At 50.2% G+C, this 24,575-nt stretch overlaps 1 protein-coding gene across 2 annotated transcripts in view; it reads right to left on the minus strand.

Moving 5' to 3' along the window:
* The window catches only part of SLC24A4 (solute carrier family 24 member 4), a 172,226-nt gene that overhangs the window by 29,266 nt on the left and 118,385 nt on the right, over nt 1-24,575 (minus strand). Inside the window, exons 8-12 of one of the 2 annotated variants that reach the window (XM_003260899.3) lie at nt 24,486-24,511; nt 22,384-22,437; nt 20,490-20,575; nt 15,583-15,752; nt 13,016-13,220 (exon numbers count right to left, since the gene is read on the minus strand). In XM_003260899.3, the coding sequence (XP_003260947.1) occupies nt 13,016-13,220; nt 15,583-15,752; nt 20,490-20,575; nt 22,384-22,437; nt 24,486-24,511 (541 nt within the window). Of the gene's footprint in view, nt 1-13,015; nt 13,221-15,582; nt 15,753-20,432; nt 20,576-22,383; nt 22,438-24,485; nt 24,512-24,575 lie in introns of both variants that reach the window. The other variant, XM_003260898.3, reaches the window with a different exon arrangement.

The following is a 24,575-nucleotide window of genomic DNA, read 5'->3' on the forward strand; positions in this document are numbered from 1 at the left end:
GGCCTATGTTTAACTTTTTGAGGAACTGCAAGCTGTTTTCCAAAGCAGCAGCACTATTTACATTTCCACCAGTAATGTATGAGGGCTCCAATTTTCCCATCTCCTCACCAATACTTGTTATTGTCTACCTTTTCTGGATTATACCCATTCTAGTGGGTGTGAAATGGCATCTCATCATGATATCTCATTTAGATTTGCATTTCTCTAATGACTAATGATGTGAGCATCTTTGCATACTCTTATTAGCCATTTGTATAATCTGCTTTGGAGAAATGTCTATTCAAATCTTTTGTCCATTTTCAAATTGGATTGTCTTTTATTGTTGAGTTTTAAGTCACACACACACATACACACACACAGATACATGATTTGCAAATGTTTTCTCCCATTCTGTGGTTAGAAACTGTTGGCTAACACAAGGTCACAAATATATATACCTATGTTTTCCTCTAAGAGTTTTATATGTTTAGCTATTATATTTAGGTTTTTGTTTCATATTAACTTTTGTATACGGTGAGCAGTAGGGATCAGACTTCTTTTCAGTGTGGTTATCCGGTTGTCCTAGCACCATTTGTTGAAAAGAGTATTATTTCCCCTAGTGAGTTGTCATTACCCTTGTCAAAAGCTAATTGGCCTGAAATGTAAAGGTGCATTTCAGGACTTCCATTTGTATTTCATTAATCTATATGTCTATCCTCATGCCAGTGCCAGACAATCTTGATTACTCTATCTTTGTAGTAAGTTTTGAAGGCAGAAGTTTGAGTTCCCCAACTTTGTTCTTTTTAAAGACTGTTTTGGCTATTCTGGGTCCCCTGCATTTCCATATGAATTTTAGGATCAGCTTGTCGGTTTCTGCAAAAAAGTCAGCTGGGGTTTTGATAAGGATTGCATTAAATCTGATCAATCTGAGGACACTATCATTTTTAAAACGTTAAGTCTTCTAACCCTTGAACGCAGGACATCTTTCCATTTATTTGATTGTCTTTAATTTCTTTCTACAATGTTTTCTAATTCAGCATACAAGTCTTGTACCACTTTTGCTAAATTTACTCCTAAGTATTTTATTCTTTTAAATCCTATTGTAAATGGGATTAATATCATTTTCAGATTGTTAATGACTAAGGTGTTAAAATACAACTGAATTGTATATATTGATCTTGTATCCTGCATGTTTATTAAACCTAATAGTGTTATTTTTGTGTGGGTTCCTTAGGATTTTCTACACACAAGACTATGTCATCCATGAATTCAGAAAGTTTTATTGCTTCCTTTCTCATCTGGGTGCCTGTTTGTTTTTCCTGCCTATTTGCCCTGGCTAGAGCCCTGAGCGTAATGTTGAACAGAAGTGGCGAGGCACTACGTACAGCAGGGCTGGGGGATGCTGAGTTTTGCTGCAGCATCAGCACACTCCTGTAAACTTATTCTGAAAAGCCCTCCTCGTAGCATAAGGAAGCTTGTGTGGGCTTCCGTGCTGGCCTATGAAGATCTGTTGGGTGGGCTTCTGTCACTGGTATTCTGTTCAGGACCCTGATACATGGTCCTAGGCAGGCCTTTACCTCCTACTTTTCCTCCCAGCACATGCTGCACTGGCCTGGCTGGAGGGCAACATGGAGTGAATTTCTAGGGCAAGAGGCCTGTATGGTTCTGTTTGGTCAACACTGTCCCTTGGGCAAGCCACCTCCCCTCTCTGTCCCTCAGCTTCCCACCCTGGAATATAAGAAAATTAGTCTAAAAATTCCCAAGACCCACTTTTAACTCTTGTTTTGCTCCTGATCTTAGGGGAAAGCTTTTAGTCTTTCACCATTAAGTATGACGTTAGCTTTGGGGTTTTTGTTGAGGCCATTAGTCAGGTTGATGAAGTTTCCTTCTATTCCTAAATTTGTGAGTGTTTTTTCATCAAGAAAATGTGTTGGATTTTGTCAAGTGCTTTTTCTGTGTCTATTGGGATGATCATCTGGTTTTATCCTTTAATAATGTGGTATATATCACACTGATTGGTCTTTGTATGTTGAACCAACCTTGCATTCTTGGAATAAATCCCACTTGGTGAACTCCATTTTATAAAGAGGAAAACCAAGTCCCATGAAGGTTAATGAACTACCCAAAATCTCACATAAGATTAGTGCAGAGCCACAAACAGACCCTGCTTCCTCAGTCAGTGGCCTCTGTGCTGGCCTTTGTGGGGAGGGACAGAGATGCAGGTGGATACTGGAGTACCATCAAGGCTGGATTATGAATGACCACCTCACCATTGACCAACATTTGTGTTGTGCCTTACACCTTAGAGGTTGTTTTCACAAATACTCTCTTTGTTCCTCATATGAGCATTGGGGAGTATTTTTCCTATTTCACAGGTAAATAAACTGAAGTTTGGTGAAATTCAGTGACTGACTGAAGCATCATAGACAATGGGAGATAGTACCAGGTCTCGAATGCAGGTCTTCAGAGTCTAAATCCTGGTCCTATGTACTGTACAGCTTGCCTGCCCTCTGAATCCTATTATTTCAGGGCTCATGGAAGTCCCTCTGCTACTTACCAGTGGGCAGGTGTCAACTTTCAGATTAGAGCCCCATACTTTTAGCTCATAGATTTGATCTAAACAGAAAAATCCTCTTATGTTTATGTGAAGCACTGAAGTTTTTCCAGTCTCTTCTTCCCTGGGGTGAATAAGCTTTAGAATCTAATTTTTGGTATTTTTATTATTTTTTTGTACCATTAAATTTAGACTTATTAAATTGATTGCCTAAAGGGTACTGCAGCTTTGTGGTAAACAATAAGCTAGGTACCGAGGTTCAAATCCCAGCTCTGACATATGCCAGCATTAGGATGCTTAGGAAAGCATTTAGCCTCTCTGTATCTCAGTTTTCTCATCTATAAAATAGGGATAACAAGAATCTCCACCCCACTGTGCTACTGTGAGACTGAAAATGAGCCAACAAACAGGACGTGTTTAGAACAGTGTTTGGTGCAGAGTGAGCACTCTAATTCCAGCTACTGCTGATATTAACCATGTTAACTTCCACTTGCTGAGTACCTACTATTGTCAGCACTGGGTTGGGTTGTTTTACAGAGCCTAGAACAAGCTCAGAGAGGTCAGGTAACTTGTCCAAGGTCACACAGCTAGAAGTGGCAGACTCAGGACTCAATTCCATGGGTGTCCAACGCTAAGGCCTCTTAGCGACACTGTCCTACCTCTTGCAGGGCGGGCTTGATGACCCTCAGGGCATTAGAGGGGCAAAGAGAAGCCCAGTAGAAAGCAGAAGAGGTCAAGACCTGCTGTTGAACTGAGCTGTCATACTGAGGTTTGTGGGGAAGGGGAAGAATGAAAGGGATAATGTGAGGAAAAACATCAGGTATCAGCAAAGTCAGAGGCAGGCCCAGCTGGGTGCCACATACAGGTGCAGGTTGTCTGGGCTGGGGGTGGTGAAGAGAGACACCGAAGGCCCAGGAAGAGACGCCTCCCTGGCAGCACTGCATAAAGGCCTGGAGAGCTCTCAGGGCTCGGGCGGGGCAGGGGGGCCTTCCCAGGGGAGGCAGCCTTGACTTGGTCTCCCTCTCACACAGGCACAGTCAAGTGACACAGGGACCCTGTGTATGCTTCCTCACCGAAGCAGCTGCCCTCATGGGGAGGGAAGGAGCAGAGCTGCAGACCAGGCTCTGTCCGTCAAGGGAGAAGCCGGGCCCAGAGTTCCCTCGGCTGGTGCCGATCCCAGGGACCCCATTCCAGGGACCGTCGGCCCAGCACTGCAGACACTCCCACAGCCCCCACCCTGAGGCTCTGTGGCTGCTTTGCAACTGGATGTAAATGGGTCCCAGAGCTGGAAGGATGTCAGGGTTGGTGCACCAGCTCCCTCATTCTAAAGATGACCTGAAGTTATGGCCCGCTTTGCATCTCACCGCAGGGATCTCAAGGCTTCTGACAAAGTTGTCCTGTCCCATCACTCTTGATGGTGTGGCACTGGGCGGGGGGGGCATTAATCTCTCTGCGCCTCCATGTCCTCACCTGTGAGACAGTGATAACTGTCCCTGCCCACTCACTTCAAGGACCCCTGGGCAGATGAAAGAAACGCAAAAAGCACCAAGCATATTGCCCTGCCTCTGAAGGCCTCACCTTGAATTTGGAGGCCCTGGGGAGCATTAAATTGAGGATGCATCAGAGAGACACCAACAGAATCAGGGAACACGTTGTTGGTGCTCCACCCTGCTGGCGAGCCTTCTCTGCTAAGCCTTCAGGAAAACCACCAATGACAGGGTGAAGCTGTCCGGGTTCCCTGTATTTGCACACCACACGGCCCAGCAGCCAGCCTCCTCCCTTCCTTTCCTTCCAGCTGCCCCGTGCATTCCAGGGCAGATGCTCCAACTCAGGACTGGGCCCTCCTGGCCAAAGTCAACAGAGGAAGCAGTCAGAGGACAGCTCCTTGGGGTTTGGCAGACCTGGGGTGCCAGCCCTGATTGTGGTACCTATTCACCTTTGGGAGGCTTCCTGAGCCCCAGTTTTCTCATCTGGGAAATGGGGATACTATAAATACCAGCTACCCAGCAGGGCTACCATGGACACTCTAAGTACTGAATAGAAGATGCCAGGCATGGTGCTGGGGCCAGAGCCGGTGCTTGCTGGGGGACACCCTGCTGTGTAGCTGTTGGCTGGGGCCTTGCCCTCCTTCACCTCCCCCAGAAGGCTCTAAAAACTGTACAGGTTTCTTGGCGGCTCTTGGGTCTGGTCCATGTGAAGACATCGTTAAGATGGCTTCACTGCTCTTCTTCAGCTTCACTACAATGCCTGTGTAAGGGGACGTGTGGAGCGTGACATCCTCGGCAGCTCCCATATTCCAGCCTCCTTCCAGTGTATCTGCAGAGGCTGGAAAGCTAAAGGTGACATCTCCCAGAAGTTGAAGTTCTGGATTCAAATTAGGTCTCTGATTTGAAAAGCAGAATGGTGGTGAGGCTGGACCAACCACCTTCCTGCTACTGTCCAGCAGGGCTGGGGGATGCCGGGTTTTGCTACAGCATCAGCACACCCCTGTAAAGTTATTTTTAAAAGTCCCCCTTTTAGCATAAGGAGGCTTGTGTGGGCTTCTGTTGCTGGCATTCTTGTTCAGGACCCTGATACGTGGTCCTGGGCAGGTCTTTATCTCCCCACTCCCAGCATGTAGTATGTTGGCCCAGCTGGAGGGGTGGCACGGAGTGGATTTCCAGGGCAGGTGGCCTGGATGCCTGGTTCTGTCTGGTCAAGACTGTCCCTTGGGCAAGCTGCTGGTCCTCTCTGGTTCTCAGTTTCCCACTTTGGAATATACGAAGGCCAGCCTAAAAGTTCCCAAGATCCCTCTAGTATTCAGAGACTGTTTACTGCTAACCATAGAAAACTTAAAAGAATATTGCTTTCATTTTAATAAAAAATACTGAGCTTTCTTTTCTATGGTGCTCTATTTGGTCTTTTAAAAAACCCACTCATAGCCAAAAAGTAGAAACCACTCAAATGCCTATCAACTGATGAATGGATAAAATGTGGCATTCATGGTCCATACAATGGAATATTCAAACAGCCATAAAAAGGAATAAAGTACCAACACATAGTACAACGTGGACGGACCTTGAAAACATCATGTTAGGTGAAGGAAGCCAGTCACAAAAGGCCACATATTGCATGATGCTCTTGATATGAAATATTCAGAATCGATAAGTCCAAAGACATAAGAAGTCGGTTAGTGGTTGCTAGGGGGTCGGGGAAGGTGGGAAGAGCAGTTATGGGTAAAGGGTGCCTTTTGGGGTGTTGGAAATGTTCAGAAACTGATGTTGATGATGATTCCACAATTTTGTGAATACACTAAAAGCCACTGAATTGTACACTTTAAAGCTATGAATATCATGGTAAGTGAAAAAGACCTGTTATATGAAAAAATAAGGGCACTCAGCCAGGTTTTGTTCTAATTTGTCTGAGAACTGATACCTCTGCGGGCACAGAGTGATTGAAAAGGAAGCTCCTTTAAAATTCTGACCTTGACTTATGAGACAGTCAGCCGAATGTGCAATTTCTCTGGTGGCTTCCGAGACCAAGGTAAGAACAAAATCATTTTCACTATAAAGTGCCGTGTGTCTCTGGGGGCCTGGAACAGACGAGAACTGTGTGTGGAACTGCACATGTAAATGAGCCCACAGCATCTCCAGTTCCTGCACTGCTGTCACCAACGTGCCGAGATGCTAAGAGGAAAGGACAGGAGGGTGGAGTGTTAGAGAGTTCCATTTCTGCAGTGCCGCCTTCTGAGCTTAAAAGGACCACAAAGACCTCTCTCCTCCCAACCAGTAGAGCCCTCTCAAGAGCTATTTACAACTGAAGAAGATGGGGGTGGATGGGGAGAAAAGCTCTAAAAGCTTCCCGAAATCTTCCAATTACCTGTTCTGGGTTTTGCTATAATAACAGAAGAGAAGGTTGGTGGTACCATCCAAGCCCTGAAGACAGCATGTGAGATTCCAAAGGCCCTGAATTCAACCCAATTCAACACAGTTTACTCAACAGACGCACAAATTATTTGGCACCCTGCACACACACTAGAAGACACTAGCATCCCAGAGGAAACCAATTCCCTTACGAGCTCCCAAGAAAAAGAGGTGGCTCACAACTATAATCCCAGCACTTTGGGAGGCCGAGGCGGGCGGATCACTTGAGGTCAGGAGTTCGAGACCAGCCTGGCCAACATGGTGAAACCTTGTCTCTACTAAAAATACAAAAATTAGCCGGGCATGGTGGTATGCATCTGTAATCCCAGCTACTCGGGAGGCTGAGGCAGGAGAATCGCTTGAACCCGGGAAGTGGAGGTTGCAGTGAGCCAAGATCGCGCCACTGCACTCCAGCCTGGAAGACAGGGTGAGAGTCTGTCTCAAAAAATAAATAAATAAATGAAAATAAAATAAAGCACCCTGTCTGGCCCAGAGTAAGTACTTAGTGCGTTTTACCTCCTGTTACTGTTCTAAGAACTTCCAAGGGCCTGGACTTTTGTGAAACACACACTTATCCCGTGGTTTCTTCACTGAGAGGAGCCAAATTGCATCGCAGGCCGAGGGTACATACCTAAGGCCAGGTGCTGGCTTCATGACAGCTCTGGGCTGGTGGTTTGGGACTCTGCTCCCGGCTGGACCAGATCTTGAGGATATTCACAGCTTGGGAAGCACAGAGTGGAAAAGTGGCCCCCTACACAATGGCTGTGTGACTCGGGAAGCCCCACAGCCTCTCTGAGCCTGTTTCTGCCTCTGTAAATGAGGATAATATTCCTCCCTCACAAAGCAGCTGTGAAGATTAAATGAAAGTTCCTGGAATGAAGAGGCAGTACTCAGTGGATAGTGTCTGGTGCTCGGGGTAGAAACCCGGCTCATTGCACCTGCAGAACTGCTGGGTGACCATGGGCAATCACTTACCCCTCTGTGCTTCCCCTTCCTTCTCTGTAAAGTGGAGATAATAAGCATCCCTACCTCGTTCTGTGGCAAGGCATGAATGAAGGGATACATGTAAAGCTCTTGGAAAAGGGCATGGCACACAGATGCCCCGTGAGATCCTGCCATGAACTGAATCATTCCTCCCCCTACCCGCCTCTAAATTCATATGTTGCAGTCCTAACCCCCAATGTGACTATATTTGGAGCTAGAGCTTTTGGGAGGTAATTAAGGTCCTAAGAGTGGGGTCCTAATTCAAAAGTGGCCTCAGAAGAAGAGTGAGATCTCTCTCCACATGCATGCACCAAACAAACAAACAAACAAGGCCACGTGAACAAAAAGGCAGCAGTCTACAAGTCAGGAAGAGGGACACAGAACCCAACCATGCTGGCACCCTGATCTCGGACTTGCAACCTCTAGAAATGTGAGAAAATACATTTCCGTTGTTTAAGCTGCTTCATCAGTGACATTCTGTTAGGATAGCCCTAGCTGACTAATATAAGAATTACACCATGGAATACTATGCAGCCATAAAAAATGATGAGCTCATGTCCTTTGTGGGGGACATGGATGAAACTGGAAACCATCATTCTCAGTAAACTATCGCAAGGACAAAAAACCAAACACCGCATGTTCTCACTCATAGGTGGGAATTGAACAATGAGAACACATGGACACAGGAAGGGGAACATCACACTCCGGGGACTGTTGTGGGGTGGGGGGAGCGGGGAGGGACAGCATTAAGAGATACACCTAATGCTAAACGACGAGTTAATGGGTGCAGCACACCAACATGGCACATGGATACATATGTAACAAACCTGCACATTGTCCACATGTACCCTAAAACTTAAAAGTATAATAATAATAATAAAAGAATTACAGAGCAATAAAAGAATTCCCCATTTCCTGCTTAGTGCCTGACGTATGGCAAGTCCCCAGTAGCTGTTTGTTGGCTGCTATAATAAAAGTGGCCACGAACGCCAGCGTCCTGGTAAGGACAATGTGATTCCTTACCGTTATGGGGGCAGGAGAGAGTCCTGTTGGCGGGCCAGGGAGCAGCCTCAGCAGGCTCGCAAGATCCTCCAGGCTATGCGCCAGAACAAGCAAACAAGCTGCACCAGGAGACTTTCCCAGCTGGGCTGCGGCTCAGGGTCATTGCCAACTGTTTCAGGGCGGTGCCAGCACTGCAGACCATGGTTTCCATGGGAGAAAGCGCCTCTTCCTCTTTTTCCCCCCACCCACACCCACTCCTGGGAGGCCTAATTACCAGCCTCTGCGGTCTAAAGTGGGAAGAGTTTGCCTGTATTGGGTGTCCACCTGTAAATCCACCATCAGGCCAGGTGGGCACCGAAGCCGGGTCCTGCTGATGCTGCTGGGCTCCACCCCAGCAATCCCAGCAACCCCTCACATGGGGTCAGCGCGGAGGGAGCAGGCTGTGGCCTCCCACCTCCCCACTTATCAGCTGTATGCTAGGGGTGTGAGACAATGTATAAAGCACATCATGTGGTCATCTGCTCAGATTTGCTCTGTAAGCCTGGAAGCTCCCGGAGGGCAGGGACCATGGCTGTCCTGTTCCTACCTGATCCCCAAAGCCCAGAACAGAGCCTGGACCCTAACTGTTTACTGACTGAAGGGATCATCTTGTCTGCAAAGTGCCTGAAGCCCAGACCTGGCACAGAACAGGTGCCTGGTACATGGTCATTCCCTCTCCTTGAGCCCTGGAATGACTGATCGTCCCAGGCCCCCAGGATTCTGGAACCTAGGATCGTTCTAGAACACTGTAGTCCCAAAAGGAGAGGGTAACAGAAGCCACATGGTTAAAGCACACTAGGATTCACACTAACATTTGCTGAGCACCTACTGTGTGTAGACACAGTGCACAGACCTTGACTAAAGTATCTGATTTGCTACTCAGATCAATCCTGGGAGGTAGGTGCCATCACCCGCCACTTTGTGGATGAGGAATGGAGGTTTAGGGAGGTGAAGGAGCTTGCCCAGACTCACCCTGCTGGTGAGTGGCAGAACTGAGATTTGAACCCAGGACTTCTGGACTCCAGAGCCGGCCTCCCAGCTTGTCCTTCACACCACACAACAGCTGCACATCGGCACGGGGCTAGACTCATTCCTTGACACCCGAAGCTGTGCTGGTTCCGAGCTCACCAGCAGGGTGGCTTCTCCCTCTTCCCGCAGCCCCTGGCCCTGTGATTCCTCCCCTGGTCCTGTGATTCCTTCCAGTGGCCCAGCTTTGGAAAATGCTAGCTGCATCCACCCCAGGCAATACCCTCAAAGCCATCCTGCAGCCCCAGGCCACTGTGAAACCTGAACAAGGGGTGGGTGGGGTGGGGTGAAGTGGGTGGTGGCAGGGCCAAGAGCTGGATACAGGGCATTTCTGTCGGGGGCGGAGTCTCACTGACTTGCTCCAATTTCCTGTTAACCTCTGCCTACCCCGGGCCTCAATTTTCCTAGGCAGCTGTACACACCTAAACGACCAGCAGCTGTACAACTCCGTTCCCACCGCCTGCTCCTCATGGGTGAAAGGGAGGAAGGAGAAAAGGAAGCCATTTGTGGTTTCCAGGGACAACACCTGGAAACACATCCGCAGATGCACAAAGGAGGTTTCCCCTGGGATGCAGGAAGCTGAGGCCTGTTCCTGAGGGCAGGGAGGACACTCGCTCAGAGGAAGCATGCGGAACTTGGCTTAGGGATGCACTGAGCCCAGGGGAACAGCCTGGAGCCTCTGGCTTGAGGAAGAAGGCGGGCCCCTATATAGCAGGAAGTCCTGCCCCCAAGCAAGGGCAGAGCCCCTGAGAGGAGGACTCAGGGGTGCAGAGAACCTGGGAGCCGGGAGGACCCAGGAGCCATCTGGTTCCAGCCCTTGCAATACAGCTGCACGCTAAGCCCCTGACCCTGGGAAGTGACCTGTCCAGAGGCCGCACAGCCACTTCTCTATGGAACAGCAGCTCCCAGTACAAGGACAAGGCGAAGGCGTGGCTGGTCCAGGGTCCTCCCTGCACAATCCTGTCAAACTCTGGGCTTAAGGAATGGGAAGATAAGGCATCCTCACCTATGGCTGACTTGCTTAGGTGAGGGTGACCAAAAACGGCACATCCCTTCCCCTGGTTTTCCTGCAGCGCCTGGACAGTGGACAGCCTCGATACCAGGATTCAGGTGGAGTGGTCAGTGCAGGGCAGTGGTAGCTGTGGCCCCCTTAGGCCCCACATCTGCAAAATGGGTATTCTGCCACCCACTTCATGGGTTGGAGAAGGGGCACATAGAACTCTCCAGATGGCAAGTCGCTCCTCCTCGCCCCACCCCTCATAAGCTCGGCTGTTTCCTGGACTGTGGTTGCATCTCCCTCAATGCAGCCTGCTCTGGCACTCTGGCCCTCCCTGGCATCTGGTCTCCAGGCCCCAAAGAACCGAAATTCCTTCAGTGACTGCAGCTCTGACCTTTCTCCAGCCCCACGTGGACACAGGAGGGAAAGTGAGCTGGGGGTGCGGTAACTTGGGGCTGTAAGGGGTGGCCAGGGCTCGAATCATGGCCTGTGCCTGGACCTTCTGTGAATACAGGGCCCATCCTGGTTCATCACCGTGAGCTGGTTCTCTGGGTGGACACACTGCCCTCCCAGCGCCCTGCCATGTAGAAATCTTCCCTCACTTGGTGCATCCAAACACGTAATCTGGGAAGGGGACCTGGGATCTGGAGACCACCCCTCCTGCTCTTCACGTCCCACACACAGCCCTGGTGGCTGAGTTCCAAGCATGGCGTGACCTCTCTCCCCACCAGCCAGACTGGCCGAGTAGGGCCCGTCTTCCCTACAGAGCATGTGGGCAGGTGTGCGGGCATGCCAGGGAAGCCTTTGAGACGGGCCGAGACACCAATCCCCTCGGCCTTCTGGTCAGCAGAGGAGGCCTGGGAGGCCTGAACCCCTGGGCTGGGCTCCTCTGTGACCCCAGTCAGGGAACACATTTCATTTTCTGAGTCTGCCCTTAATGTGAAGAAAGCCTGGAAGGTGTTGGCCAGCAATTCTGAACGCAGCCAGCTCCCAAGAAGCAAAGGGAGAGGGTTCGAAAATGCAGATCCCCAGGCCCTGCTCCAGGCTCTGGAATGTTCAGGTTCAGAACCAGTCCTGTCATTTTGGGAAGAGCCCCTGGATAGCTGTGATGAGCATGCCCTGGAATCTCTCTAACCCAGAAACTCCAGGGAAGCTCCGTGATCCTAAATGAAGCCTGCATGTTCATGCCAAACCATGAAATCAGGGGGCAGGGCACCCCAGCCTGCCAGGCCCATGCCACCTACTGCAGGCAGGTATTCCCATCAAGATGGGACAAGAGGCAGGACAGCCTCTGGCCCTCCAGAGTCACCTCAGTGAGCCTGATGTTAAACACAGAATTCTTTTCAGAAAACATCAAGTTCTGGACTTGAAAGTTCTGGAATCTTGCCTCCTTTCAGGATGGTGGACACCAGGAAAAATGCCTCCAAGAATGGGGCCAAACAGCTTAGCTCAGGCCTTTGTTTCCCACTGAGGACTCCAGAGGACCTCACGGAAGGCTTAGTTAAAGATGAAGGCAGGCGGGGTGGGTCCTAGGATCCTCTCACACACGAACGCCTGGATTCATTTGACAGATACCTACTAAACCCTTACTATGTGGCCAGTCCTGGGTACTGGGGATGCAGATAAATGCAGTAGACAAAAGTACCTGCTTTGTGGAGCTGACAGTTTAAGCAGGGCAAGAGACACAAGAAAAAGAGAAAATATTTTAAATGCGGTAGTCAGGGAAGGTCACAGTGAAAAGGTGACATTTAAGCAGAGACCTGAAGAAGGTGAGGAAGTGGGCATGTGGATACCTGGGGAAACTGCATTCCAGCAAAAGGCAGGTGCAAAGGTTCTGGGGCAGGTGCGCACCTGGTGTGTTCTAGGAATGACAGCGAGGAGGCCGCTGTGGCTGGAGCAGGGGCCAGGAGAGGGAGAAGAACAGGAGCTGAGGTCAGCAGGAGTCGGCAGTCAGATGACACGGGGCCTCGCAGGTCAGACTCCAAGTGAGATGGGAGGACCCTGGAGGGCTTGCTGCAGAGCCTCAGTCTGATTGGACTTATTTATAGGTAGGAGATATCTTCAGATACACAAGGTATGACTGTCTAAGGATCATTTGTGACCTTAGTATCTTCTATCCCAGCAAATAAAGAGATGCGCAGGCAAAATGGCCTGCTGCAAGGGCCAAGAGAGTGCAAGAATGTCCCTAAAAATAACTGTGGACTGCTTTTCCTTAGCACAAAAGATCGACTGCCCTGAACATTTAAGTGTGGTCACTAGGGGTCACTGGTGCTCCCCAGGCCTCCAGCCGCCCGCTCTCTGGCCCGGGGCTCTTGCTGCACTTGGCAGTGCCCGCGCCCCACTGCAGCTCAACCCACAGTTCAGTACTGAGGCCAGATTCGCCTCCTGAGCATTCCAGTGACCTAATATCGACCCTTTGCACCAGCCCTCTGCTGCCCTTACAGGTCCATGCCTCCATCCTGAAGACCTGGGCTTGGTCCTAATGGAGCCCCCAAAAACATAGCCTGAGAGTCCAGCACCCCCAGAACTCACCCGGCATGGAGAAGGGGGACAGGAAGGCAGCCTCCACCGGCTCTGGCTCCGGCGGTGGTGGCTGTGGCGGCGGCTGCTGCTCCTGATTCTGCTGAGGGTCTTCGGCGTTTTCCACAGGAACATTCCCGTTCTCAATGTTCTCGTGTCTCCCGTTTTGAAGCTGCTTACTGCCCACACCGTTGGCCGAGTTGATCAGTCTCTGCCGCTGTGTGGACAGGAGGCAAGACGGACGCCAAGGTGTGTGATAAAGCATCACGCTATTGCTATACGCTGGGTTCCTCACATGCATCCTGCTCTTACAGGTGCCTAGAACAACATCCCGGGGGACAGGTCTGCCTGAGAATCAGCCCCAGGACCTTGGAATCCTTCTATGTTTGGTCACTTCCATTTGCATGGTTACCAGGAAGCCTTTGAGGATTTATCAGAGGGCCTGGGCCACCCCTTCCTAGTGCCAGCTGGACAACCTAGCCCATGGCCCTGGTGACAGCCATCGTTTGGGGCCCTCCCTGGTGATGTTCAGAGCTGCCTGAAGACAGCCACAGGAAAGGCCTTGCATGCATTTTGTAATTTTTAATTTTTTAGGTGCATTATACAAAATGTACACTCACTGCTGGGTGTGGTGGCTCATGCTTGTAATCCCAGCACTTTGGGAGGCTGAGGTGGGCGGATCACTTGAGGTCAGGAGTTCAAGATCAACCTGGCCAACATGGTGAAACCCTGTCTCTACTAAAAATACAAAAACTAGCCGGGCGTGGTGGTAGGCCCCTGTAATCCCAGCTACTCAGGAGGCTGAGGCAGGAGAATCGCTTGAACCCGGGAGGCAGAGGTTGCAGTGAGCTGAGATCATGCCACCGTACTCCAGCCTGGGCAATAAGAGCAAGACTCTGTCCTACAAAAAAAAAAAAAAAAAAAAAAAAAGTACACTTATACTAAGTGCACAGATTAATGATGTTTTACATCAAGATGTACAACATTTCCAGCCCCTTCAAAGACTCCCCTCAGGCACTTTCCTAGTCTACATACCCCCACTCCAGAGGTAACCAAGGCAACCACTATGCTGACTTTTGTAAACATTGATTAGTTTTTCCTGAACTTGAACTTCATATAAATGGATTCAAGTATTAATGTATATTTTATGACTGGCTTCTTTCAGGCAACCAATAGCCATGAGATTCACCCAGCTTGTCGCGTGAGTCAGCAGTTTGTTATTTTTCATGGCTGTGTAGTATTCTATTATATTGAATAACTCACGACATGGCTTTGCCTATTGATGGGCATTCAGATAGTTTCCCCTTTTTGGTTGTTATGAAGACTGCAGCTGTGCACATTTGTGTACATGTCTTTTGTGGACATACAGCCTTTCAGTGTGTGTCACTGAAATTTTTAGAGCTGAAAGCATCCTGTTCAATACCCTCACATGAAGTGGGCTAGTGGCTGATGTGAGATTGAAGCTCAGAATTCCTTCCTTCTGGACCCAGCTTCTCCAGCTCTCCATGCTGCCTTCCAGGGAGTTCAATCACAACATGGTGGAAGATAAGTCTTCCCAGTAGCTTAGAACATTTAGGGCATAATAACCAGTATCTCAACAACTTACCAAAACCTATTCCTTTCCCGGCTATATATGTCATGAAAAATATACTATAACACCCAATCTCTAAATCCTTCAAAGTTATTCAACCCTCCCCACCTTTAGCATCCAGTGGGTACAATTAATGCATGCATGAAAGACAGCCTGGATTCAGTCAAATTTCACTGATCCAAATTTCACTGAATTGGACCAAAATGATTCACAATGATTCAAAGCTTTGGAAAGGTGTTTCCTTTTCTTAATATACTTTCTACAGAGAGGGCACAGTACACATTAAATCAAAGAGAAATGTTTACAATATAGAACCCGTAGGCACTGTGAAATATCGTTCTTGCATACAATCTATGTATTAACTACTAATTATCAGCAATCACAGTTTGAAGTCTACCAACCCATCTGCTTCTCAGAGTAAGGACTTAAAATTCCAAAATGCACACGTGCAACAAAGACTGGAAAAGTTGGTGAGCAACGACCCTATCTTTGCTATACTGTTTATACATTAAATAATATTAAAATCATTATCTCTGCAAATGAGAAATAAAAGCACCCCATTTAAACACAGCAAGAGTGAAAAGGAAGCCCCAGAGGTGACTGCTGCTCATTAGTGTCTTAGATTTCCTTCTGGAGTTGTTCTGTCCACAGAGAACAGGTGTGAATTCATCTTTTTTGTTTTGCCCTAAATAACATTTTAAAGAAATAATCCATACTTCAGGCTGGCCTTTCTCCAATTAGTTCTACTCTAGTGCCTGACAAAATACTTAGTGAAGTATCTCAGGCAAGGTATTCCATTGCTGCAGGCTTTAAAATATCTCTTCAAAGGATAATTTGCTTCCTGTGGCTGATGGACGGGCTTCTGGAGGCCCCAGGGCATCCTTCCTTGAACAGGTGCAGTGATCAATGGCACCAGGAAGAGCCCTAACAAGCCAAGGCCTCCTGCATCCAAGGCTGCTCACTTTTATGGTCCTTCAAGCAAACTCACCTCATTAATGATGATCCTGCTGGCCATCCGTAGTCGGGTCCTGGGTCCAAACTTATTGGTGATCATGATTCGTAAGCCTGCTTCAGGGAAGGTGAACTTGGGAGGGCTGGAGCTCATGATCTCATCCACCATCACCACGGGGTTCTTGCCATACTGTGGCTTCTCCTTCACTATTGAGCGCAATACCGTGATTAGTGCTGATCTCTCTGAGGACAACACCCAAGTGCTGGGGCCACTGCCTTCCCCTCGCCTTGTGAGCTGCCCTAGGCTGTGGTCCTGGCAGCTGGCAGCCACCGGGAAGTCTGGATGCCTGGCTTCAACTCCTCATGCCAGGCAAAGTGGGTCACTGGCTTTGAAACACCTGCTGACCTAGCGTGTGAAGCCCAGTGGGTCCCCTTGCTCCAGGACCACTCATGGGCAATTGATGCTCTTCTCCCCTCTCTTCTGGGGCCCAGTCTTGGCTAATTACAAGGGTCTTTCAGTTCCTTATCTAAGCCTTACCAGGGCAGCCAACCTACAATACAGACAGGGGCCTACCACTTTTCACCCATGACTATGAGGGGACCCTTCTTTCCCCCATTTACAGAGGCTCAGATGAAATTTTGCAAATTGACAAGGGGTCCCTGGGGTGGAAAATGTTGCAGAGCAGCGGGCACTGGCTCTGAACTTCCTATGAGGCCACCTGCTCTGTCTGCAGGAGAGAATGCTTGTAACTTTGTTCTTTATAGTGGGCAAGTAGTGAGGTCAAAGATTTACATCATGGGACCCAGACAGGCAACTGACACCCAGGAGAGGAGCCTGCTGGTTTGAGGGTGCACGGTGAGCCGCTGGCTGAGCCCAGTGACTATAAACCCTGACACCCTCCGGAGGGAGGCTGGTCTCTCTGACCCTTTCCTTCCCCTCACAATGGGGAGGAATAAAACTTCCTATTCCCAGACCTCTTTCTTGCCATCTTCATAAACCTGAACTGTGCCGGTATCCTTGGGAATTTGACATTTGACTCCAGATCCCTAGGAGGGTCTACTTACAAAACCGCTCATGAACACAGCATGCAGAAGCAGGCAGAGTGTTCCCCTCCAAAGGGCTATAAAAATGGATATGACTGTCCCTCTGCACTGGTTACCAGTTCCTGGTGTGTCCTTTATGGGTTATAGGGTAACCACGGAATAGGTCCGGAGAGCAAACCCGTGCAAGAGTTAATAGCACAAAAATGCACAAATGCACACCAGACACACACACTCCTCACCAAACAGGCAGCAAGGCTCAGCAGACAGGAGGCATGTGGGTTAGAAAACAAAGCCAGGAGAACATGCATTCATCAGAGACGGACGCTAACCTCTAACGAGGCGCGCAGCGTGTCGGTGGGCTGGGCTTATGGTTGGTTGTTTTGCTTGAAATGCATGTGTTATCGCGTGGATGAAAGCTGACTACTTACAATTTAGAAGAGGAGGAGAGTTAAGGAGACAAAGGCCAACAGAGACTGCCAGAGACGATTAGCGTGCGGTGGGTGCCGAAAGTCTGAGGCAGCACTCTTGGTGGTGGCGAAGACACCAGGGGTTATGTGCTGGAGAGTGTTAGTAGCGGGCTCCTTCTATGGGGAGCTTCAACCCTTGGGGCCTCTGGCCTTTGGGACGACTCCTGTCCTGGCTGATTCGATGGCTCTGCTTCCACTCTGAGGAGCAGGAGCCCCCCCACAGTTCGTGCCCTCAGCCCCTCACTGCTGCATAAAAGCTCAAATCCCTCCCTGCTCAGAAGCCTCCATCCCAGAGGGAGGTGGAACCCACAGAAACCGCAGCTTCAGGCTCCATCCTACAGAACCAGCCCCATGCCAGGTACTGCTGGAGGAACAACCGGGCTCAGAAGGAGGGAGCCTGGAGCTTGTGAGACAAGAGCCAGGCCTCCCCCTTCTCCAATTCCAGGAGTCCCACTTTCTTCCTCACTCTCTAGGTAGTTTTCTCCCTTGGCCCTTATCTAAATGCATTCACTCTGATAAGAGCTATAGGAAGATGGGATTCTCCTTCCTTCTCCAGGATGCCTGGCTCCCGGGACACCTCGTCCTGGTGTCCCCTGACCAACGACAGAACAAGGGGGTGTGCCCATGCCCGGAGTGGCTGCCCAGAAAAGAACTCAATGACAGCACACTCTCCCAGCAGTTCAGCCCAAGGCCACGCATCACCCCCAACTCTCCCCACTCCAAACCAAGGCTGTGCCCAGGGCCAGGGCAGCCTGGAAGGGTCCACAGTGTGCCTCCAGGGCGAGGCCGGCAGGCAGGTGGCCCAGGCTGTGTTGTTCAAGGCCACCTGAGAAGCACCAGGAGGCTGCTTTGGCGAGCTGGGCCAAACAGGCTTTAAGAACGTCTCAGTACTCAAAGGCCTTTTATCAGTGTGGTGGGGAAAAGGCTTTATCTCCACTTTCCCCGTCAAGAAGCTGGAAGATAAAACTTTGAGTTTTCTACAGGAAACACAAAAACTGAGAACAGCTCGATGGGGCCTGAGAGAGAGTGTGTGCTCTTGAAGGATCTCCCAGCCAGCAACCCGTGCATTCCTTTGGGTGGGGTGACCACACAGCGACCTGCTTGGAGCTGGGCACGGGGAAACCCCAATGTCATCTCCAGCCAAAAGATTCCATGGCACCGCCCTTAGGAAAGGAAAAGCCCCAAAGCCCTGGCCTCCGCAGTCCCGCCCAGGGTGTTACCGGGGGCTCCTTCCTCCTGCTTCAGTCAAGTCTATGCAGGGGACAGTGCAGGACAGTGCAGAACAGTGACTCACACATGGCCCTCTGGGAGCCTCTTATGATGGGGCAGTAAAAGTGGGGTGAAGAAATCCCCACATCTGCCTCTCCAGGTCTCCCTTTTCTCCAATTCCAGGCATCCAGGCCTGTACCCCACTTCCCTCCACACTCTCTGAGGACTGTTTTCTCCCTTGGCCCTTATCTAAATGCATTCCATCTGACAAAAGCTGCAGGAAGACGGGATTCTCCCTCCTTCCCCAGTGCTTGAGGGCAGTCCCGTGTCTAATCTTCCAGTTTGCCAGGAAATGTCCTGGACTTAAAGAGATTTGGGAGAAAATAAACTTGCAAGGAAGTGCTACTGTCACAGGCACAGAGTGATGGAGACAGTCACAGCAGTGCCAGAAAAGGCACTATGTAGGCGGTGGCCTCTGGGAGCCTGGGTTGCCCCGGGAAGGTGAGGAGCTGAGGCCCCCATGCTGTGAGTGAGGAATGTTTCCTGCAGGGTCCTGGGAGGTCTCCTGGGTCGGCCACAGGGTGGTGGGTGGCTCTCGGATGGGCATCTCCCACTGGCCTGAGTGACTCAGCACACAATACTTCTCTTCTTCACCATGAAGGCCCAGAGAACCCGGAAGCACCATGTATACGACAGGGCAGCAACCAGCCTCTGTCCTGCCAGCCTGTGTGTGAGGACCAGGCTGTGTGTGGGGACCGTCTCGGGGCCGCTGCGTCCATAGAGCTAAAATCCGACACAGCAGCCCTCATGGCTCCTTCCCCTTCTGAGGGTGTCCTGGAAACGGGCTTCCCCTGGGGTAGCCTGCTCAGCATTTATGAAACACGAAACATGAACCAAACTCCATGCTCATCAGCTCCTCAGCTCTGTCCTTTGTGGGTGGGCCTCAGCAGCCAGGCTGTGGCCTGGACCCCACCCCGCCACCCTAGCAGGTTTCCTCCTTCTATACGGAGAGACTCCTCCCTCTTGGGGGTTACCTGAGACAGGGCAGAACAGACTCCCAAAATGCACATGGGAGGAAGCCCCTGCCCTCATCGGCTCCAGGATGATGACTGGAGAAGGGGCCCAGAAATACAGATTCTGCCCCCGCCAGATGTCCCAGACACATCTGAGACCACTCCATCCCACCACTAACATCACAAAAGAGTTCACCTAAAAGAGGAGGTGATTAGCCCCAGGCCATGGAGAATGGGGGGGAAAGAGCCCCCAGACACCAGTGCAAGGCGCTCACCTGGTGAAGGCCTTGCCCAACACTGTGGGTGGAGGTCAGACCTGTTTTTCCATACCGATTGCAAGAACCAGCCCCTGCTCTCCCACTGGTCTGGGCTAGAGTGAACGCTCTCTCCTTCCTGGCAGCTGCCCCAACAAAGGGAGCCGCCTGGTCATTGGCCTTGGATTATTCAGGTTTCCAAGGAAGCCAGCAGTCAGGCCCAGATGATTCAGAGAATTCGGTAAGACACGACAGGAGATGGCTCTGGAGGCCCAGACCCCCAGTTCCCGGACAAGGGGGCCAAAGAGCCGTGGGGGAACGAGGCTGCTGCCCCAGGGGAAGGGGCTCCCCGGTGGGGCTGTCTGAGGCTGGCCTGGGGATGCCTGCTCAGCTTCATGTCTGCCTTTCCTGGCCTTGTTCTTCCTCCGGGCAACAGTTCCCAGCCCGAGAACCGGTGCTTTGTCCAGAGCCATTCTCCATCCAGGACTGGGTCTGGCATTTGAGAAACTGCAGGGAGGCACAGGCTGGCTCTGCTGCCCCAGCTCCTCAGCTGCCTGTGGTGGGCCCTTACATGGGTCAGGGACACCACTGCATTCTGAAGAGCCAAACAAGCTGTACGTCTTCCCCAGAAGGCGTGGGAAAGCGCCCAGAAACGTGGCTGTGGTTTTTCTCTTTCCTGGTGTACTTCCCTCCACCCCTGCCCCACCTAAGCAAACCCCATCTCCCATACTGACTGTCCCTCCTCACTTAGGGCACCTGTGGTCAAAGGTAAGAGAGTGACAATTTAGAGGGGGGACATTGTGAGAGGATGTGTGTGTGTGTGTGTGTGTGTACACAAAAGAGAAGGAGAGAGTGGCTTCCAGGACACATTTCTGCCCACTCCTGTCTGCTCAGCCTTACCTTGCCCCAGCAATGGCACGGAAGGGTCATCATAGCTACTGTCATAGAAATCATTACCAGCCTCCAGCTCACTGTTGACTGGGTTGCCGTTTGCAATGCTCTTTTGTTTGACTGTGAAAAAGGCTTGCATCTTCACGTTGTACCTGGAAGTGAGGGGAGGCAGGAGGTCAGGGCAATGGAAAGGAGTCCCACCAACTGGGCAGGGGGCGGATCACACCCCATCCCTGCACGCAGTCAGCACAGCCCAGGAGCGGTGGGTGGCAGGAGTGGTGGGTGGCAGGGGAGGTGTGGAGCCTCTGATTTTCAACTGGGCTGACAGTTTCCTGACAGGGACCTGGGAACATTGTGTTGTCTGGTGGCACCTGCTCCTACTGAGCTGGTGATGGGCTTCCTGGAGGCATGAGAGAACTTTCACCTAAGAAAATGACCGAGGCCTACTTACTGGAGCCTGTGCTAATAAAGGAAGCTCGGCCTCGCCTCTGGGCAGGCTCGCAGCAGGCATTACCAGTCCTCTCTCCCCCAGCAGCAGATCTTGCTCCCGGGATGCTCACGGGCACCCCCTGCACCACTCACAGTCAGCACTGCCATCACCCCTGAGGGAAGAGTCTCTCCATCTCAAAGAAGCTCAGGCGGGCTCTCGCTGAAAGGCACTCAGAGTGGAGATCATTTAAGGACAATGTTCTTGCAGTCTGACAGTTTATCACCCATCTTTATAAAACATTATAAATGGTTTATATAAATGTGGGATTTATGTCCTCATAAAACCCAGAGTGTTGTCTTTCTTTTTAATTACGTATCGAGGTATGAGGAGGAAGATAAACCTGAACGTGGCTCAGCTCATGAGTAGGGATGTGTGTGTGTGTGTGTGTGTGTGTGTGTGTGTGTGTGTGTGCGCGCGTGCACGCGCAGTGGGAGAAAAATATATGTCATAACATTGACCATTCTAACTACTTTCCCTTTTTAAGTGCACAATACAGTGGCATTAATTACATTCACATTGTTCTACAACCATCAGCAAGATTCCCAAAACATTTGTATCATCCCAAACAACACTATTCCCACTATTCATTAATTCCTCCTTCTTTGCTCCCCAGCCTGCACTGACCTCTGATCCACCTCTATGAGTCTGGCTCTTCTAGATCCCTCATGTAAGTGCAATCAGACAATATTTGTCCTTTTGTGACTGGCTTCTTCCACTTAGCATAATGTTTTCCAGGTTCATCCATGTTGTGGCCTGTCAGAACGTTATTCCTTTTTCTGGCTGCATAGTATTCCTCATGGGTAGTTTTGAGATGGTTCTGACCTGGGTAGCTTCTCGAGGGGCTCAAGGTGGCATAGCCTGAGTTTGCATCCTCAGTACTATCAGTGGTGCTGCAGTTGTGCAAAGCACTGGCCCTGAGAAGTGGCATTTTATGAAGCCTGGGGCAGACCTGCCTGGCTTTTTGAAAAGAGTGGTATTAAATTATCAGAAGGCTTCTAGAGACAGCATAAGCTAGTGGTTACCCTGGGGCATGGAGAAGCTGCCCAGAGCAGGGCAGGAAGGAGGTCCTTGCATGCTACTTGTTTGGAGAGCAGCCTTGTGGTCCCTGTTGGGTCCCTTTGGCTCCCTGTTGGGGAGGCCAAAACCAGGCCCCAAATGTATCCAGAATCCAGCTCAGCTGTCCTGTGGGCATCTCCACTGCTACCCCAACCTCTTGTCATAGAGGCTCATCCCCTACACATCAGCCACCAGCATGACTCCCCTGGCCTCAGTGTGGACGGCACCCCCGGAACAGCATCTGACACCCCTCCCCTACTCCAGCTGTCCCCCAGCAGGGTGTCTACTAGAGAGCTGGGGCTGGCCTAAAAGGACAAAGATCTGACAGATGTTTTTCTCCCTGCTGTCACAAAAGGCTATAGCAGGCAGTGGGGCAAGGCGTCGGCAGCCCCGGGGAGGAGAAAGGGCACTTACTTCATGATCAGAATATAAAACACATACAAGATGATGAGCACCAGGCCTTCCCACCTCAAAGAGAGAAAGGAGATTGTGGTTAGAGCTCGGGGCCCGGGGCAGGTGAAGGCTGGGACTGAGGTGTCCAGGAGTGGGAGAGGGCGGGAAGTCTTTACCTCCCCCGCCCCTAGTGCCAGGCCCAGAACCCGGGCATGTGAGAGAGATCCCCCAGCCTGTGGCCATCTTGCCACCAGCAGCCCTCTTGATGATCAAGCGAGAAAAGCTGAGGGGTCTCTTCTCAACCATAGAGGTCTGCAGGACAGAGGTGGGGTTCCCCCAGCTTCCTAGAAAAAGGAGCGACTAGGGCCACCATGTCCCAGGATTCATAGAGGCTAGTGGCCTGAAGTCACACAAACTTGACCCTGAGAGACCCTGTGGTCACCCAAGATTCTGGACAGGAGCCAGAGAAGCTGTGGGTGTGGGAGGAAAGGGGTCCAAGTCCCGGAAGTAGGGCCTAAGAGCTGACTGAATATGCGGCAGGTGGCACAGGAGCCTCCCAGGCCTTATGCTGCGCATGGAAGGGTTGGGGTCTTCCTGGGATGCAACCATTACTACCCTCCGGTGCACCCCACCCAATCCCATTAGCAGTGGGGATTTTTGTAGCTCTGACCACAAGACCCTGGGGGAGCACACAAGCTTTAGTTTGTTCATTCACTTGACATGTATAAACCAAAGCCCCCTGCGTGCCCAGCATGGGCTACAGTTGTTTTGGGAGCTCTTCCTTTGCTGACCTCCAGATCATGGAACCACTGCCATCCCGGCCCTGTCTACAGATGATGAAAATGAGACCTAGGAGTTCAGAGGCTTTCCTGGGGTCACACAGCAGGTTGGGGGCCAGGAGAGGACCAGAACCAGGTTTCTGGGGGCCTATAGCACACAGCTGCTCAGGGCAGGTGGCTGATGCCCTCGGCCTGATTGTCTGACTCTATTTCCATAAATAATCATACAGGACGCAGCCTGTAATCCAGACACTTTGGGAGGCCAAGGCAGGTGGATCACTTGAGCCCAGGAGTTCAAGACCAGCCTGGCCAACATGGTGAAACCCCATCTCTACAAAAAATTAAAAAATTAGACAGGTGTGGTGGCATGCACCTGTAGTCCCAGCTACTTGGGAGGCTGAGGCACATGAATCGCTTGAACCCAGGAGGTTGCAGTGAGGCGAGATGGCACCACTGCACTCTAGCCTGGGCGACAGAGTAAGACTGGGTCTCAAAAAAAAAAAAAAATACAGAATGCACGCAGATTCTGAATCGTTGGCAATCAAAAGAAAATTTTTATGAGTTACAAATGTAAGATGCATTCCCATGCTATCAAATAGAGTGGAAACATCAACCTGTTCCTCAGAAGTTTGTGATTTATGTATCTGTTTTGGGGGATGGGGTCTCACTATGTTGCTCAGGCTGGTCTCAAACCCCTGGGCTCAAGCCATCCTCCCACCTCAGCCTCCTTAGTAGCTGAAAGTACCGGTGTGAGCCACCATGCCCGGCTATGTATCTTCATTAAGAAACCAATTCCTACCTCAGTTTCTTAAAGATGAGTCCCTATATTTTCTTTGACATTTTCTAAAAAGTCTCAGTTTTACAGTAATATCTTTAAATCATCTGGAGTTTACCCTTGTATAAGGTGTGAGGTAGGGATCTGATGTTGTGTTGTTCTGTGTGGGTTCCCAGTTGTCCCTGTAGCATTCAAGACTCTACTCCTAACTCACTGCCTTATCATGACATTTCTGCAATGTCCCCCATTCCAGAAATAGGCCCATTACTGCATTCCATATTGGCCTATGCCTATCCCTTTGCAAAATACCATACTGTTTTCAGAATTTTTGCTTTATAATATATCGTGATACCTAGCAGGATGGGACTATAAAGGGAAACAACTTTTCTCACTTTGATAGGATAAAGAAAGGCATGATTGCTTAGAATGACATCTTTTTTTTACTTTCACAAGTTAATAAGCTTAAGTTTATAAAAATAGTTTTTAAAAAGATTCAGGGAACCCAACAAATAAGGATACTGGAAACAACAACAAAAAAGAACAATGAAAAATACACTTGAAAAACTTACCACACAATTTGTTCATCATATATGAACTGTAAGGCAAAAGAAACAGCATTGAGATGGGTGGGACATATTTATTTCCAAACAAGAACAAGC

The sequence above is a fragment of the Nomascus leucogenys genome, chromosome 22a (genome assembly GCF_006542625.1).
Source record: "Nomascus leucogenys isolate Asia chromosome 22a, Asia_NLE_v1, whole genome shotgun sequence".
Lineage (NCBI taxonomy): Eukaryota > Metazoa > Chordata > Mammalia > Primates > Hylobatidae > Nomascus > Nomascus leucogenys.